Genomic DNA, 19,232 nt, shown 5'->3' on the forward strand with positions numbered 1-19,232 from the left:
ATATGGACGAGCTGCAATAGTTTGAAGAGAGTTTTACACAGCAGGTTCAACGACAGCTTGTGGATCTTTTTTTATTTATTTTTATTGCAGCGCTGGAAATGTATCATGTCGATTGCCAAAGATATGCTCTGGTCCAAGAATCTCGCAGACTGTGGCCCCCTGACTGTACCAGACCTACTCCCATCTGTCTTATCCTGAGCCCAGAGAAACACAATACACTGGTATCACTTCACTGATAAGTTGATAACGCGTCAAACATATATATGTGGTCAAACAGTGCTTGGTATTTCATGTTCCCAGATGATATGGGGGCTTGATTGTGTACGAAACAACCCAACAGGAAAGTACTAGCATTACACAGAAAGTTTACGGTGCCCTGCAAAAGTCCTGCGTGTTAATTTGACCAGTGCAAAAGACTGACCCATATTAAGGACAAACAGCAGTCACAGTGCAGCGATTGCAAAGGGGTGTTGAACAATTGAAGGATGCCTTGCCTAGTCTGAACGCATGAATAGAGTACACTGCAAAATCCCCAGTGTTCATTTAACTCAGAAGAGTCCATTTGGTTCACTCTTCAGAGATATATGAACGCTAAGGATTTAACGGTGTAATCACAGACTAACTGTGTACCATATTACGTTATGATTGTCTTTTTCAACTATAGTACTGTCCCTCAGCGCACACTTTCACTGTATTTCTGAAAATATTAAATGCAGAGTCGCAGATGCTGAGAATATATTTTAGCGCTGAGGTAACATATAGAGAGGAAAATACTGGGACTATTTGAGGAGATCTTCTTTTTTTTTTGAGGGCGGAAGGAAGACAAATATAACAGTGACCACTGAGACCATCAAAGGGGACACATCACAGTAATGTTGTAGGCGACTGTATAATTACATCATGCAGTCGTAAGTCACCAGGGGTTGACGTTGCTTCATGCAAGGGGCCAGCAGCCTCCATTGGCTCTCTCCTCTTGTCCCTGCGCTGCAGTAGATTCTAATGACTTCATTGTGTGAGGTAAGGGAACAAGCGGCTCCTACCTCAAGGGACACTTTGTGCCAGAATCAATACGGCGAAACACACATAATGGTGTTTTTCTGCCACTGACAACTGGTCGGTGGCCAATGTTATCTAATGATGAAATGCAAAGTGGAGAGGTGTGTTTAAGACAGATTACTCATTTTTGTTTAAAGTTTAATGTCTGATTTCCAAGATTTTGTGTTGTGTTTATCGCTTGGAAATCTGTATCTAAGAATAAAATAGGTTTTATCTCTTTCTAACAGTCTACATCAGGGGTCTTCAACATGGGGTCTGGGGGACCCCTAGGGGGTCCTCAGAGTTACTACAGGGGGTCCTCCAAATCTTTGTGTGATAGAAACCTTTTTTTGTAGATCAGCTATTTTAGGCAAAGGGCTTTGGTATAGAGAGGAAAAAGAGCAGACTAAGTACAGAGTGAAAGGTCAAGTTTATTAAAGTTGTACCATGTAACTTTTTTTATAAAACAAATCTTAAAATTGTCCTAACTGTTAAATCGCTAAAGTTTTAGAACACCCACTCCGTTATTTTCAGCTTCTGAAGCCTTCTCTTTATATGTTTTCTTCTTAGCAGTGACAGGGGCGGGATTTCGCGCCAAAATGACGTAATCTGCATCATCTGTATACGTTGTGTATACGTTGCCCAATCACATCGCCGATCATGCACACATGGTACACTACCGGCCAATCACAGCTTATCTGCTCTGGTCTCCAGGAAGCGCCTCCGCTTGGCTACAGTGTTTACCATGGTGAAGGATTTTAACCTCTTAATCCACAAATCCTGGCCAGAAAATTACGTTCTACCATGCGTTCTACCCCTCCACGGATTACTATCGGTCGCGGTGGTTTGCTGGCGCCGCTCCGGTGGTCTGCGGCGGTGGTCCGCGACGACTCCGGCCGAAAAACGGCCGAAAAAAGCAATACCGCTACTGACCACTAGTTGAGCAACTTACACAGTATAGCTTTAAGTATTGACGTTTCAAGTGGTTAAATATCTGAAAACAAATTGACATGAATCCAAAATACACTGATGATTGCGCTGTCAAACGATGAAACTATATGGAATCTAGAAGAGGTTGTGGGGGTCCCTGCTTCATCTCTCTCTCTCAACGGAGATCCTTGGCCTGAAAGGGGTCCTTGGCCTGAAAACGTTGAAGACCCCTGCCTTAAGCCTAATTTAATTTCTGATTTCCAAGATTTTGTGTCGTGTTTATAGCTATTCTTATTTTGTGACTAAGAATAGGCTTTATCTCTTTCTAACAGTCTACACCAATTAGCCTAAGGCTATAGGGCCCCATCTGAACACCAACAGAAGGGATTCCTCTCCGGAAAATGTTCTAGAATTCAGCATAAGGACTCCAAAGCTTCTTCAGTTCTTGCACTGTCACTTCTTATATTCATTACCAGGTTTCCAGAATACAACTCTGTCCTATTTAAATCATGTTGTGTCTTATTTGCCCAATATAGTTTTATTCAGAAAAGGCCAACATTAAGTGCCCTTAATAGTGTTCCCCTATACTAAATCGTTGCTGTCGGGCAGAAACCTCTCTCCATATTTTAACTTTTTGTGTTTTTTCGTAAATTAACGCCCTACTTGATCATACCATCACACAAAAGTATCAAAATAACAGATCTAGGCCTGTGAGGCAAGTGTAGAGGTCCAGGCACCAGCCTGACAGCGTGTTGCGGGTTCGACTCCCGATCCCGACGACCTTTGCGGCGTGTCACTCCCCATCTTTCCATTTCCTATCAAACTACTGTTCAATAAAGGAAAAACATATCTTACAAAAACATACATATATATGGATATCTACAAACTCGAAACATGGCGCGAAGCGTTTTGAGCTTGTTGATGTGCTACCTTTTCTATTTTTTGAATTATAATCCTGAAGTAACCTCTTTGGACACCGTTTCCACCCGACCGAGACGAAATGATGCAAAGCCTTATTATCCTTCTGAGTTACACAGGTCTGGTCATTAAGCCCTGTGGGACCCACCGGATCATATTCTGTTACAGTTAGTAAAACCGAACTCTTCTGGATGCACAAGCTTCTTGGCACGGGCCCTCGATAACAAAACTAATTGATGTGGCATTTCATCTGGATTTCCCAAGCCCCTCCGTAGCATCCCCATGCGTTCCAATGGTCTCTTGGCTTCATGTCTAGCTATGTTGTTTTCGTGCTAATGAATAGCAGCTGTGCAGAGCCAGAGAGTGCATGCCGGCTCCTCCTGTGTTTTAGTCACTAGTACATTGTGTGTGTGTGATAGGGGCTGTTAAGTATGACATCATTTTGTAGGCAGAAGAGGAGAATTTCTGCCCCCAGTTTCCGTGAATCTTTTTACTCTTTTTACTATTTACACATTTTTCTTCTCTTTGTTGCTGAAAGGAAAGTGTTAGAATTATACTTTAGTCGTTATTTTTGTCTCGGATCTGTTGAAATAGCGAGGGACAGAAAATGCTCTGGGGGCAGATTTCTCCTCTGCCTACAAAATGATGTCACGGCTTAAAAGCCCCCTACCTTGTATGTCCAAAACCATTTTAAAAATGACTTAAACTAGTGAAAACAGCCGATCTACAAGCACACAACGCCTCGCACCGCGAGGCGTTGTGTGCTTGTAGATCTGTGCACGTGCTTGTAGATCTGCTGTTTTCACTACTTTTTCACTACTTTTGTGCGACGGCCTTGTAAGGTGAAGCAGGGCTTTACTTTGCGAAAAAAATTACAAATGTGAAACTTGGAGATACAAGGTTTCTACCCGACAGTGGCGATATACTCACTTTGTAACACTTTGTAGCGTTGGGTCCCTGTCCAACACGCAGAGCCACGCCAGTTTGTTCTTTGTGTTCATTGCTGTGCGACTCGAGGCCCGCTGCACTATGATGTCATCTGCCGTTGGTTGTGAAATATTTCAGGAAATGAGAACCTCATTGAACTCAAGCTGAGTCTTGTGTGATTCTCTGTGTGTATGCTGCCTCTCCTGATCTTCACCACTTATGTTTTATGTGAATAGTTATATTTCCAGTAATTAGGCTCAATTACGACCCTGAGTAAATAGACCCATGAAAAATAATAACAAAGAGCAGTTTGACTTGGGGCGAAGCCACGCGATATCTTTCCTAACCTCTAAGTTGCCAATGAGCATTTGTGGTGGCTGTACTGATGTGTTTATTGCTTTTGTGTTTTCACAGAGGACGGCATCGCTGAGCCATCTGCCCGAGGAGGACCTCAGGGATCCGCTGCCACCACACTGGAAATGCTACATGTCTCCACAAGGGCGGCGCTACTATGTCAACACAGCAAGCAATGGTAAGAGTACATAAAAGAGAATTGTGAAGAAGTAAAACATAGGCTATTTCTATTGTCAGAGTGGAAGGGCTTTTCTGTTTAATTCAAGTTTAATTAATTAGGAATCTTGAGTTGTAGCAATTGCCTGGATTACACTTTGGTTCTTTTGGCAGATTTCATGCGTGCACTAACTTCCAGAGTGTCGGTACCAGAAGGCGACAACTGGTAGCTCCTCTACTCCAGGCCTTGTTTCTGCCAACACAATTAGTATTCTGTTTCTCCCCGTAGCATGCTAATGGACGCACTGAGAAACAATGACACAAAACACATAAACACACACACAAACAAAGGCACAACACGCACTGATGCAAACTCACACATGCGTGCGCACACGCACACACACACTCATAGGCTACACTTTCTGGTATAGAGACAGCTTAATGGCCTTCTTCCACAGACGGCAGTCTTTACTATCCCTAAGTGAACTCACAGTAAAGCTTGAATGATGACACTAATATCTTGTCATGGCATTGTGGCAGTATCCTCACAAGAGCCTTTCACTTCAGGCTGTAATAAAGGTTAGGAAGTTTCACCAGATGCTGCACTGAGACAGACAGAGAGAATCACATGGTAAATCTAAACTGTGATCATTACATTATTGATTTGATGTGTTGAAGCTTAACGACCACTTTACTGTAGCAACATAAGCAGTATCTTCATCAGAGCCCCTCACATGCAGCCTGCCAACCATCATGGTTACATGCTGTGGTATATGGAAGCTGAGCCTTGAGAGGGGATTCTAAAATAAGACCAGGACTCCACCCAGGCACACGAGACCAGAGAGAACTCCAACCCTTCTCCTCTTTTGGGATTTTTACTAATGTCAATGGGATGAACCAAAACATGTCTCTGTGGATGAGTGTGAGCGGACTGAGCGCCCGATTTATTCTAACCACTTCTAAACGCTATATACTTAGCTGACCGGTATCCCCCAGGGCTCCATACCAAGTCCTCTGGTATTTTGCTTTGCGCAGAATCTCTTTGCTAAAAATAGCAGATTTACAAGCTCACAATGTGTCACAACACAACGCGTTGTGAGCTTGTAGATTTGCTATTTTCGGCGAATGCCCGCCCACCCCCCCCCCCCCCCCCCCCCCCACCAGAATAGGGATGCTACAGTAGGGGTCAAGTGGTTTATCTATTTATTTACATTTTACGCTCTCTCAGCTTTCACTTTATATTTCCCGTTGGCCAATTTCCCAGTGGGCTCTCTGGATCTGTTTTGTCTGTGTGTGATAGGAACTGCAGGCTTATCTGCAATAGATAATCAGCTATCATATTCCAGAGGGGTACAGGCGGGTGTGACGAGACGATGTGGTGTGTTTGGCACTTCTTTTGGTTCTGGCAAAAGCCTTTGTTTTGTCTTTTCTTTCCGTTTTTCAATATGGCTTTTTGAGGACAGCTATTAATGTTTCATGACTATTCACACGAAAGCACATCTCCGCAGCATCCATCTCTCAGAATCGAATGAAAAAAAAAAAACTTCTATTTTTCTTTTTTTTTTGTGCTATTTTTTGCTATTGTCGAGGAGCCAAAAAACCCAATAACTTTACTCCCTTATGCTGGTATAATGGGATGTAACAATAAAGAGAATCATACATTGTTCCACGGTATTGCAAAGCTGCCCTCATAAAGGCAGAGAGAATCACCAAGAATAGTTTTTCGGGGGCCTTTGCTGCGTAATGAGAAATTGGAGCGACGGAGAATGCTCCGCACGCACGCTGCACAGTTATTGCTATTGGCCCCCAGCTGTCGACTATTCGCCACTAAAGCAACTGTAACTGCGTTTTCCAAACGACCCCATCTGATAACATTCTAAATGAAACAATCGTTATTTATAGCATCTCCTCCGCTATTTTAGCCAGACCCTCCCTTTCTGCATGTTAAAGTTCAACAAGATTAGAGCAGGTTATGCGTTCCTGTCGGGCAGAAAACCTTGTATCTCCACATTTAAACTTTGTGTGTATTTTCTCGTAAATGAATGCCCTACTTACTTTGTCATATTACAGTGTCACAGAAAAGACGCAAAAATATTGTACATCGTCTATTGTTGCTATTCTTTTTAGTGTGGGTTTTATAAATATTGAGCCAATGAAAAGCATTTACAAGAAAATCATTGGATTAGGCCTGTCACAATTATTACATAATCATCTAATCGCAATTATTTGACATAATCACAATTATTTGACATAATCGCAATTATTTGACATAATCACAATTATTTGACATAATCGCAATTATTTGACATAATTGTCATAATCGATTCCATGTGGAAAATGTTTCATATTTTTTTAAACATTTTCAAAAATAGTCGAAATAGCCGATCTACAAGCTCACAACGTGTCGCATTGCGACGCGTTGTGAGCTTGTAGATCGGCTATTTCCACTATCAATGTTCTTTTTTAAAGTATATCTTTGTATATTTAGGTTACGTGTCGTATCTGCCATTATGTGCAACTTCAAAGCCTACAAGCCAAACAGAAATGTCAACGACAAAAGCACAATTAAATCGTTAATCGCAATTATTTGAGTGACAATTAATCGTCAAGTGAAATGTCTACATTGGATCCAATTTGGAACACAGGGCCATTTTTCCATTTCCTGAAAAGTAGCGGTTTTCGGACATACGCGGTTTCCACCCGACGGCGAGTGTGTTCCTTGTGTGTGTTCCTGTGCCTGACACTCACATGTTTAATGTTTCTGTGTCACCATAGTAACAGAGCTTGTATGCGTGGGTGAGCTCGTTTTCCTGGGTGTTTTTCTTCTCTTTCTTTTTCTTTTGCCTCTTTTGCATGGCTGTGTGGTGCGCTTCCTGCGAGTTCTGCTTCGTACCACCCGCGGTTTCCTAAGCCTCTCAGTGGTCATGGTTCCCCTGTCCAGTCAGTGGTCCAGCTTCATAAACAGTCTAAACCAAATACTTCTCATATACACAAGTGGTGGAAGAAGCACTCAAATGTTTTACTTTGGTAAAAGTGTCAATGCTGCAATGCCGTAATACTCTTTCACAAGTAAAAGTCCCGTGTTCAAAATGTAGACTACTTGATTGGCACCAAACTGTACTTGAAGTACCAAAAGTAAAAGTACTTTCATAAGTTTTCAAATGTATGAATGTATGTTTGAAAATAGCAGATCTACAAGCTCACAACGTGTCACATCGTAGATCGGCTATTTTCAAATAGACAAAGACAAAGAGGTTAATGTAGCCAAAGTTTAAATAGAGTTGAACTGGTTAATGTATGTTAATGTATGTTTTGATAATGTATAATTCAAATCTACAAAAGTAACTAGGAATTACATTTTTAAAATAATTGTTGTGGAGTAAAAGTACAATACCGGTATTTGCCTCTGAGATGTAGTGGAGTAAAAGTAAGAATTGAACATTTTAAAAACTCAAGTAAAAGTAAAAGTACCTCAAAATTGTAGTACAGTACCTAAGTAAATGTAATTAGTTACTCTCCACCACTACATATACATTCATCCCTAGTGGACATAACTGTAGCTACCACAGACAAGCGGTCTGTGCACGTTGCCAGGTATTTATAAACGGCTTCTAAATTACACCAAGCTATAAATGCTTTCTCGTGGAGTTTATAGACACACAGAACTGGCTCCTAGCTGGAATTTCTAACGTAAACACACAGTCATTGGAACCGTATGCTACACACTAAATACTTCTGCAATGTTTAGATGTGAAGCCTATCTTCTGTGTTCCTTGTTTGGTCTGATGTTGTGAGATGGGGGCCCTGAAAGGAACGTGGTCGTTGCGCTGTAGCCAGAAGACACGCTGGCATACGACATGTGAATGGACTCTCTGTGCTTTAATTGATGAAACCAGGAACAGAAGGCAACCAATGCAACAGGGGAGAGTGTCATATGGTTATGAATTAAATATGGCAGTCAAAGCTAACTAGGCCATTAGTCCTTTTTCCCCCCTGTTCAGAAACCGTGATATCTCACATACTGTAAGTGGCAGCAACAATGGAAGGCTGTGTTGACGGCGGCTTAAAATAGCGCCAGCGAGTCTTCTCAAGACTTGCTCATTACTGTCATTTAAAACACTTTACAGACCCAGTGTGCATCTGTTCAGAGGCAGATGGATCAAATGGGGTATAGCGAGGCTTTAGCTACTGTATCGTATCCAGGCACTATGGATACACACAGTCACATATTCTGCGACAGCCTAATTCAAGAGCATAGGCTGCACAATTAACTGAAAGTAATTTCAGAAATATGTAATTGTGAACAGGGGCGTCACAAGGGGGGGAAAAGTGGGGCTGAGTTACTAGGGCCTAAGGTGGAGGGGCCTTAATTATTTTATACTTTAGCTATTGAAAAATAGCAGATATACAAGCTCATAGCGTGGCACTGCGAGCTTGTAGATCTGCTATTTTTGAAAAGTGAAAATGTGTGCAAATCTTTGAATATATGTATTTTTTTAAGCGAACATTTGTAACTCAAATTTTGCTTCTGGGGGGTCCCAGCCAGGAACTAAATATTTTGAGATGGGGGTCCGTGGCCAAATACATATCATTTTGGGGGTCCTTCACATGACGAAAATGTAGCACCACTGACATAGGAACATAGGTTTTTCACAAATTTGCACACATTTTCAAAATCTTTCAAAAATAGCAGATCTACAAGCTTGCAGCGCGGCACCGAGTGCCGCGCTGTGAGCTTGTATATCTGCTATTTTTCAAAAGTTAAAGTACCCAGTGCCCAGAATTTGGAGCGACACCCCTGACACAGTCACATATTCTGTGACAGCCTAATTAAACTCTTGAGAGCATAGGCTGCACAAGTAACAAAGTAATTTCACAAGTATGTAATTGTGAAACTTGGCAATTAATGTAAAGTATTCGGTGAGCTGTTGCACCTTGCCCTTGTCTCCTCGCCATTACACGGGCTAATAACCAGAACACTGTACAACCCATTTCTACACCCAGCAGTAATAACCAGAACACGGTACAACCCATTTCTACACCCAGCAGAAGCTCACAGAGGCACAACACAGTCACAGAGTTGGCCAAGAATAAGTCAGCTTTATATGCACATTGAAATACAAATCAAACCAAGTTTGAAGTGAGCGGTCGTGTGTGTGTGTGTGTGTGTGTGTGTGTGTGTGTGTGTGTGTGTGTGTGTGTGTGTGTGTGTGTGTGTGTGTGTGTGTGTGTGTGTGTGTGTGTGTGTGTGTGTGTGTGTGTGTGTGTGTGTGTGTGTGTGTGTGTGTGTGTGTCTATGTCTATGTCTATGTCTGTGTGTCTGTGTGTGCCTGTGTGTAGCATATCATTTCAGGGGTGCGTGTGTGTGTGTGCGTGTGTGTGACACAACAGCGTCACTTGTTCACCAGCGGTATTGCAGCTCATGCTCAGGCTACTTACAAGCATCGTAATAGACCTACACACACAGTCACGCCAAGGAGTCGGTCTACCACCGCTCAAAAATGGTATATAATACTTTCCCCCACCAAAAAGATTTTAATCAATGATCGTGATCAATATTTGTGATGACAATATTCAACAAATCATCAGGATTGTGATTTTAGTCATACTTTTCATACAGTCCAATCTTGATAGATTGATTGAATACTTAGTCACCAAATGGACGACACGAAAAGTCAGAGGCTTTTTTCCATTGTGGTTCCTTAAACATTCGACACGCAAACAACTGAGAGATCAATTTCTTTACACTCTCAGTGTTGAACTAACTGTGAACCAACACAGGTTGGCTTTCAGTTCAAGATGCAGGCCTTTTAGGATCAATGCTAAAGCCCGACCGATGCCAGATTTTAGAGTCTGATGCTGGTCCCGTTTTCAAAGAGTTCTAGACCACATAATATAGCGATGTTTCTACTGATAAAAACATTACACACTTAAATTCTATTCAAAAACAGCCCATCTACAAGCTCACAATGGAAGCTTGTAGTTCTGCTATATTAAAAAAAAAATAATAATAATAATGACATCATCGACATGCTTATAACAGGGAGACCAGGTTGAAAGTGGTCTAAAATCAAGAACCACCGGTTGCAGATACCAGTGATGTTAAAAAAGTCAAATAATGTATGATGATAATATATCGCCCAAACCGATGTATCAGCTGAGCTCTAATCAGCGCCTCAGCTGCTGCACAGTATATTCTTTATATAGTATATGCTTTAGGACTATGTCCCGTGTCTGATGACTTGGCGGCAGTCTGATAATTATTCCCTTGTGCTGCTGTTTATACAGTCTGAAGTGTCGCTAAATAGCTACGTCTGAGGCAGCGGGCTTGGCAGGTGCACTGGCCCAGCTCTCACCTGTTTAAACTCATTTGAAAATGATCACTGGCAATCTGCATTTCAAGAGGCAGTTGCCTAGTAACCCGACCAGTTCCACTCCAGTGCAACACGTTATAGTAAATTCATTCATTCTGACCCCATCCTCACATTTTTGGTAATGACTGGAGTGTTTTTTCTTGTTAAATAAATTATGTCTTATTGTTTACATTTCAAACCATGTTCAATTTGAGTCTGTGATTTGTGTTTAATTGACTTCTTGTGATAATGGTATGCAGATGTCTCTTCCCTTTACAATTCTACTTCCTCATGAGCGCCTAATTGTATCCATCTGAATGTGTATTTACTGTATTAAATATATAACACAAAACCGGATTCGTAAATGTTGTTTTGACAACTACGCCTCCGGAGATGCGGATACAATGAAAAACAATTTTCCCTGAGCTAAATAGATTTAGCCATATTCTTCTGCATTAATATTCCACTTCTCTCACAGTATTGATTGCTTCATGACAAGCTAACGGAGAGAAATTGAGGCATTTAGGGGCAATGAAGGAACAGGTTCTGCTGGTGTCCTACATCAAATGTGAAGGCTATAGCCTCTCTCTATCTCTCAGTCTGCGCCTGTCTGCCAGTTCTCCTCATCATGCGTGTCATTTGAGCTGATGGGCTTGGCTGCATTTTCTCCACTGCTAAGTACCATCGAACACAGCACAGCCGGGCCAAAGGACCCAAATGAAATAAAAGCTTTTATTAAGTCCTATAGTGGCTGTTCCTTTCTATTCCGAGAGTAAAGGCTAATTGAACCCAACTGCTGTGGTGAGAAATGGAAAATGAGAATAAAAACATATCAAAGAGCGGTTTGTCCTCACAATTAGAGTCAGTGTGTCATCGTGCTCTTGCTTTCCTCTCTTTTCACTTGTGTGCTTTTGGCCGACAGGAGACGGAGAACAGAGCGTGACTTTGGGACTTTGAGTGATTTGTTTAGCCTTTGCAACAGATGTTTTTGTTTGTTTTTGTTAATCGAAATGCAAGCCTGCTGTTTGCGATTGGCATTGAAGACCAAAGGGAGAACCACCAATAGAACATGAGTAAAAGTGTAAAGCAGAGCTTTAACCCAAACATTTACTAGCTTTTCAATGAATAACGGGTGCCGGAATTGCACAGGTGCTCGTGGTCTGCAATGCCCGGTCATTGAGACGAGATGCTACAAATCTTACCCTCATAACACGGCTGACAAAACGTAATTATAATGCACACATCTAAACTGGTACTTATCCCATCCCATCTCATTGTTTTCTTCACCCAGAAACCACGTGGGAGAGACCAACTAGTGCACCTGGGACCCCTAAAACGCCCCTTAGACATAAGAACTCCTTACCAGCAGGTATTACATCTCTCTCTCTCTCTCTCTCTCTCTCTCTCTCTCTCTCTCTCTCTCTCTCTCTCTCTTACACCTTGCTCTACCTCTCTCTTTCTTTCTTTCCTTCATTCTGTCCGTCTCTCTGTCTCCATCTTCCGCCTATGCCACTTTAACCTTTCTCAAGTTTAGAGGCCCGAGGCCATGAATGCCAAAATTCCACAATGGCACAATGTCCTCTCTCTCTCTCTCTCTCTCTCTCTCTCTCTCTCTCTCTCTCTCACATTCACACTCACACTCACACAGACACACACACACACACACACACACACACACACACACACACACACACACACACACACACACACACACACACACACACACACACACACACTTCCTGTGACTAATTTTATCTGTAGCCTTGAGTGCGGAACCAAGGCCTCCTCTGTCTTTGCTTGGCACGGCTCTTTAAACGACACCAGGGTTTTTCAGATGGTTCCCTGCCCACAGAAGTGGTTTGATTCCGGCAGCCGCGGCCATTTATTTCACTCCTCCGAGCACATAGTAAGGTTGACATCTGGACCACATCGGGTTTTTCTCCTCTTTTAAGTACACACAACGCCACACATGCATACTCAAAACACTTGAGCAACTGCAACAAAAATAGTGTCCAGGGCTAACCTACAGTATGTGCCAAAAACAACCAGTAAAGTAAAAATGCCGTGTCATGTTGGCTGCAAAAGTCAGCGTTCATTCAAAAAGAAAACGGTTTCTTCAAGCTCTATTCTCTTGCGTTTGACTCGCTGACAGGGCCGAATTAATGCATTCTTCACATCATAGAGCAACAAAGAAGCACTTCAGTCCAGCATTGATTTGAGGCACACACACACTTGCGTGCATTCAAACCCTCATTCAAATACATTGAGCTTGTAGTGACAGCGGAGGCCACAAACCACAAGACCGCAAGTTAAACTTTCTCTCTCTTTCTCTCTCTGCAAGTCTTTGAATATTTAAAATCCTTCTGTCAGTGGTGCTCAAACCTTTTCATGTGAAGGACCCACAAAATTATATGTATTTGGCCACGGACCCCCATCTCAAAATGTTTAGTTCCAGGGACCCCCACCAGAAGCAGAGTTTTTAGTTACAAATGTTCGCTTAAAAAATACATATATTCAAAGATTTGCACACATTTTCACGATTTTTCAAAAATAGCAGATCTACAAGCTTGCAGCTTGTATATCTGCTATTTTTCAATAGCTAAAGTATAAAATTATTCCAGGCCCCTCCACCTTGGGCCCTAGTAACTCAGTCCCACTTTTACCCCCCTTGTGACGCCCCTGCCCATCACCGCCCTGACTTTCTCTCTCATTCTCTCTCTCTCTCTCTCTCTCTCTCTCTCTCTCTCTCTCTCTCTCTCTCTCTCTCTCTCTCTCTCTCTCTCTCTCTCTCTCTCTCTCTCTGGCTCTCTAGTGAATGGGTTTCACTCAGGTGGAAGCCCCCTGCATCCTGGGGAGCATTCTCACAACAGCCTGGTGAGGAAGACCAGCACAGAACCACAGGTAAGGGGAACTGACTGACGCTGCTCTTGCTCCTTCCTCTATTGTTGTGTTTTCCCTTAGTTGAGAGAGAGATGAATCAGGGACCCCCACTACCTTATCATTGATTCCATGTAGTTTCATTGTTTGACAGCACAATCATCAGTTTATTTTGGATTCATGTCAATTTGTGTTTTCAGATATTTCACCACTTCGACCGTCAATACTTAATAGACTTGACCTTTCACTCTGTACTTAGTCTGCTCTTTTTCCCCTCTTTGCCGAAAATCGCCGATCTACAAGCTCACAACTGCTCGCAGCGCAAGGCGTTGTGAGCTTGTAGATCTGCTATTTTTGGCTAACGTTCTCAGAATATGGATGCTAGTGGTTAATATAAAAAATTAGAAAAAAATTCTATCACACAAAGATTTTGAGGACCCCCTGTAGTAACTCTGAGGACCCCCTAGGGGTCCCAGACCCTGGCGGTAGAGCATTGAAGCTGCCTTCACCAGCTGGTCAAACCTGGGAAAGCAGTTAAAGGACCAGGTCACCTCTGGGACAACCAGATCTTATTTTATTGTTGTTTGGGACACGATCAACACACTCCTGAGTTATTTTTTGTGTTCAATCTGTGTTTTTAGATAATGTATTTCAGCCGATTTCAGCATGCTACAACTGGTCATATGATGCAAAATGCATCATATGACCAGTTGTAGCATGCTGAAATACTAACATATCTAAAAACACAGATTGAACACAAAAAATAACTCAGGATTGTGTTGATCGTGTCCCACACAACAATAAAATAAGATCTGGTTGTCCCAGAGGTGACCTGGTCCTTTAAAACGTTACTGCGGTGCTCACATTGTCCTACTGATCTAGGACAGCCGAGGTACTTCCGGCTGTCTTCCGGGTGCTTCAAACGCCACTGGGCAACTTGCATCGAAATGAATAGCTGGGGGCGGGGCAGTCCGTCCTCTATTAGTCTATGGGTGCGTTTCATTATGCGCACCCCGAACGCACTCACGTATTAGCTTGTACTGGCCAGTGCGCTCAGAGTTGTATTTCCGAACACACCCATTATTATACCTCTATGGTCAGGACCCGTTTCTTTCTATAGGTATAGTAAGCAAATATTTAATGTTTTTTTATTTATTTTACGTTTCCTATAATTCTTTTGCAGTAGGCCTTATTTCAAAATATTTTCAAAAACTTTTAAAGGAAATAAAAGATTTTCAGAAAAAGAAAATATTGTTTTATTCCAAAAACATTCTTTTTGGTTATTCAATTAATCGAAAAGGTAACGGATAAAATAATCACTAATCAATAAAAGATGTACCATTTCTGTCTACTCTCTTGTGTCTCAGAGGCAGGATAGTTTGGAAATGTGATACCAATAATTACATCATTGGTGGGGAATCCACACTGATAGAAACTACAGCCTCACTCACTCTTCCTGGACAGTTAGCATGCTGAAATAGAAGCCATTGTTGTTCCATCGATTTAGAACAAGAATAGCGCAGTCATATTACCAGCTTGTGACAAGCTAAAAACCTTGAAAAGTACCGTCATGACTCTTGCATCTTACTAAAGATTACTATCCCCTTATGCCATTACGTTAAGAAGTAGTGATAGTAACCGATCTCACGGCACGTTGTGAGCTTGTAGATCTGCTGTTTTCACAAATTTTGGTTCCGGGCAAACATCTAGTTTCTCTTTCGGGTCTTGAGCTAAAAGGTTTATCTGATAAGGTAATCTGATAAGGTAATTGATTGTCATGGCGTCAGATACGCAGATGAGTGATTCAACATGTTTGAATATATGTACTTGGTCAATCGGATAAAGGACGCCGTCGGTCCCATAATCCAGTGGTTCTCAACCTGTGGGGGGGGGGGGGGGCAAATTATTTTAGCTAAATGTTCCCAAATGTTTAGCTAAATGTTAACATTGTTTTCTCAGTAAACAGACCAACATACAATATAAGTGTATAGAGGGTATCTGCTCATTTCTAAAGTGACAATTTAAGGACTTTTTAATACCTCTAAAATTGGCCAAATTGTCAAATATTAAAGGCAGAAATTGTGAAAATAGCCGATCTTCATGCTCACAACGCCTCACTTTGCGAGGCGCTGTGAGCATGTAGATCTGCTATTTTCACAATGGAACAGACCAAGTCAAACTAAATGTAATGCCAAATCCTACAACTCCCAAGTGCACAAGGCAGGGTCCCCAGTCCCCAGTTGAAATATGATTATTTTGGCGGTCGTGGCCTGAAAAGGTTGAGAACCAGTCCCATAATCAATCATAACACAACGATGATGCTGAGAAAAGGTGAAATGTTCCTCTATATGCGTCACAGTGACTCAATGTTAAACCTGGGATGCCAGTTCCGAGCGACTGAGCCCACGCAGTCACCTCGCCCCTGCTACCCTTCCTCCACTTCTGTCACCTCCTCTCCGCTCCCTGTCACCCCCCCGTCCCCCCGGTCCCCCACCCACTTTCATCTTCCATCACAGTGAAAAAGTAAGTAGGAAAGTATGAGTCATTTGTTGCTCTTCACTTTTTATATATCGTCTCTGTCGGGGGGAAACCTCATCATGTCCAAAACTGTCTCTTGTCAGGATTGAACCTTCAAAAACGTCAGTAGCAAACAGATCGACAAGCTCGAAATGCGTAGGTTTGCACCGCTGCGTTTTTCGAGCTTGCTTGTCTGCTACTTTTGCCTTTGAAAAAAACATGAAAAGTTAGAATATGGAGATAAGAGGTTTCTGCCTGACAGCAACGATATGCTGATGACACCTTGATGACACCTCTTAGTTGCCACAAGGCTGTTAGCCTCGGAAACCCAGGCTTATTTTGGCGATCGGAAAGAAAAATAAAGCCTGGGCAAGCCCCCCTATAACTGTGCTGGTTCATGACATTTTAATTGTATATAAAATAAATGTAGCCGTTCAGATATCTTATTTTACATCAGTATTGTTCATGTGAACTGGTTTGTTTAGACTTATCCATTATAATTATAACATCGCTATGATTTATCACTCGTTTTCCACCGCGGATCACTTCCTCATTTACTCAAAGTGGACAGCAGCAGGAGTCACCCAGACGCCGGAGGACTAGAGACAGTCTAGAGACTGTTTAAAAGACTGTCTCATTTTAGTTATTTAGTTACTTTAGTTATTTACATCTACATTGCAAGTAAAGAATGTTAACTTTGTACTTTTTCCACAACTGTTCATTAGAAAGGAACGGCTCCCTATACTGCGAACCGGATCCCATTGCTCATTTCAAAGAGCCGTTCTAAAGACTCGATTCGTTCGCGCACGTCCCGGTGAGATTTGCCGGGCTGCATAGAATGTCCGCGTTAGGTAGACTACAAGGCTGTTAATGCTCTGCAAGTTGGCTGGCTAGTGGCTACATTTGGTCGCTGTCGGACGGAAACCTTGTACGAAATAATTTAAAAAGCATAAAAAGTTGAAATATGGACACGGTTTATGCCTGACAGTGGAGGTTTGCGGTATCCTGAATCAGTAAAGTTTATCTTATCTTTCTCATCGTTCTGTGAAATCCCTAACCTACTGCATCAATCCAATCTATCGTCACTGTCGGGCAGAAACCTCGTATCTCCAAGTTTCAAGTTAATAATTTTCGCTTCATCATACAAGGCAGTCTCACAAAAGTAGTGAAAACAGCAGATCTAGTGCTTGTAGATCGGCTGTTTTCACTTGTTTAGTTCATTTTTTAAATGAATACAAATACAAAACTAACGGTTTTGGACATACAAGGTTTCCACCCGACAACGACGCTATGCATCAATCAGTGAACGACAACACATTCTGTTTAGATTCTATTCGTATTTTAACCGTACTCTTATCTCTCTATACTCTTGCCTGTACCAATCTTGGTTTTTTTCCCTGTTCACGGCCGTTACTGTCAGGACATCAGCATTTCAGCACAGGGCTCAATGAAGGTTTATCTATTCTATAAGTCACTATAGCTCATAATTGTCTTGCCTCGTGAGGTTCTTCCCACCCTAGTTACAAGATGTAAACACATTTTAATTATACTGCCCTCTTGCTCATCTTCAGCGGAGAGGATGATGGGCGTTTAGAGAGGACATGAGTCCCTCCCACTTTATCTGTTCCCCACATCATAATTAGTCAGGCAGTCATGCTGCAGTTTTACAGTTTCCTCAAACCACTGAATCCTCTCTCTCTCTCTCTCTCTCTCTCTCTCTCTCTCTCTCTCTCTCTCTCTCTCTCTCTCTCTCTGTGTGTGTTAATAGCCGATCTGCAAGCTCACAACGCGGCGTGAAACATTTGTTTATTGTCATACCTCCAGACAAGGTCCCCCTATGGGATAACCAGCGCCATCTGGCGCTGCAACAGAGTAAAACTCATAAGCTCCCGTACGAGAAATATCATTTGTCGGTAGGGCTGTCAATCACAAACGAGGGCGCCGCCCCCGAGTGTATAAAAGCCCTGCGGGCTATCATAACTTCCTCTTCCGCACCTCTGCTTACCTGCAACTAGTGTCGCGAACTCAGCCATATAAGTATATTTTTCTGTAAAGTTTAGCCTAAGCGTTGACTAGGAAGTCGGCCACTGGCCTTTATAGATTATTCTCCTGTACGTTTCTACTTCTATTCTTCCTAACAGTTCGGTCTTTTTCTTCACTTTCGCTTTGAGTCTTTACTTCTTCTCTGTACGTTCTGCCACGTGTCTCCCTGCCTTAGCTTAGCTTCGCTTAGCTTCGGTTAGCTCACGATGGCAGCTCGTCGACCTACAGTTAGCAGCCTGCTAGCTAGGGTACCGAAGAAGTGCGGCCTTCCCAGCTGCAAAGGCCTCATCGCCAATGAAGATACACATCCGTTCTGCATTGTCTGCATGGGGGTAGGACACGCCTTGGCCTCTCTGTCCCCTCCGGCCCCGGCCACGGGGGTGAACTGTGCTGAATGCCTCCAGTACGATGTTCCAGCCCTCGAGGCACGATGCGAGATCGCTGCCGCAGGCTACGGCCTTCACACCACGGTCTCCGCCGGAACCCTCCCAGACACCTCTCCTCGTGTGCCGGACAGCGCTGTACGCCACAGCGCTGCTTCTCGCCACGTGGTTAGGCCTCCAGCGGCCTCGCCCTCAGCTAGCTTCGGTAGCCCCGTTGCTAGCGGGTCTGCGGCCCCTGTTTCCACTGCTGTTTCTCCGACGGGCTCGACTGGTGCCGTGCCCAAGAAGAGAACATGGAAGACCGCCCACGTTGTTTCTCCGCCAGCTGCAACATGGACCGTCCCCCCCAAGGAATTCCACCCTCTAGTCGTCGGTGACATTCCTCTCTCCTTCTCCGTCCCCCAGCTACGGGCTATGCGGCCACCTAGCCCCGTTTCCTGGCATGCTAGCGACGGAGACGAACCGGAGCTAGAGGACTGCGACATGGAGGAGTTGGACACGGAGGGTGAGTACTCGGAGGAGGACGAGTCCTCTTTCCCCTCCGGACAGGGCGGAGGCGCGGCCAGGGTGGTTCCTCATGCTGAGGCTTCCATCTCCGCCGCGTCCTCCCAAGCCCCTTCTGCCTCTCTCCCCCCTTCCATGCCGGCTGGGGCGAGAGGGGCAGCGGCGCAAGACCCAGACTCCATCCCCATGGACGAGCTCTCGGTGCTGGAACGCGCCACCATCCGTTGTGGCCTGG

The 19,232-nt window shown here is 43.3% G+C and overlaps 1 protein-coding gene across 1 annotated transcript in view; it reads left to right on the top strand.

Moving 5' to 3' along the window:
• gas7b (growth arrest-specific 7b) overlaps positions 1 to 19,232 on the top strand; it is a gene marked incomplete at its 5' end in the record, with an annotated part of 75,867 nt that overhangs the window by 21,123 nt on the left and 35,512 nt on the right. Inside the window, 2 exons of the mRNA XM_080747829.1 lie at positions 4,225 to 4,342; positions 13,486 to 13,574. Coding sequence (XP_080603955.1) covers positions 4,225 to 4,342; positions 13,486 to 13,574 — 207 coding nt within the window. The remainder of the gene's footprint in view (positions 1 to 4,224; positions 4,343 to 13,485; positions 13,575 to 19,232) is intronic.

Source organism: Nannobrachium achirus (genome assembly GCF_963921795.1).
Source record: "Nannobrachium achirus genome assembly, chromosome: 18".
Classification (NCBI taxonomy): domain Eukaryota; kingdom Metazoa; phylum Chordata; class Actinopteri; order Myctophiformes; family Myctophidae; genus Nannobrachium; species Nannobrachium achirus.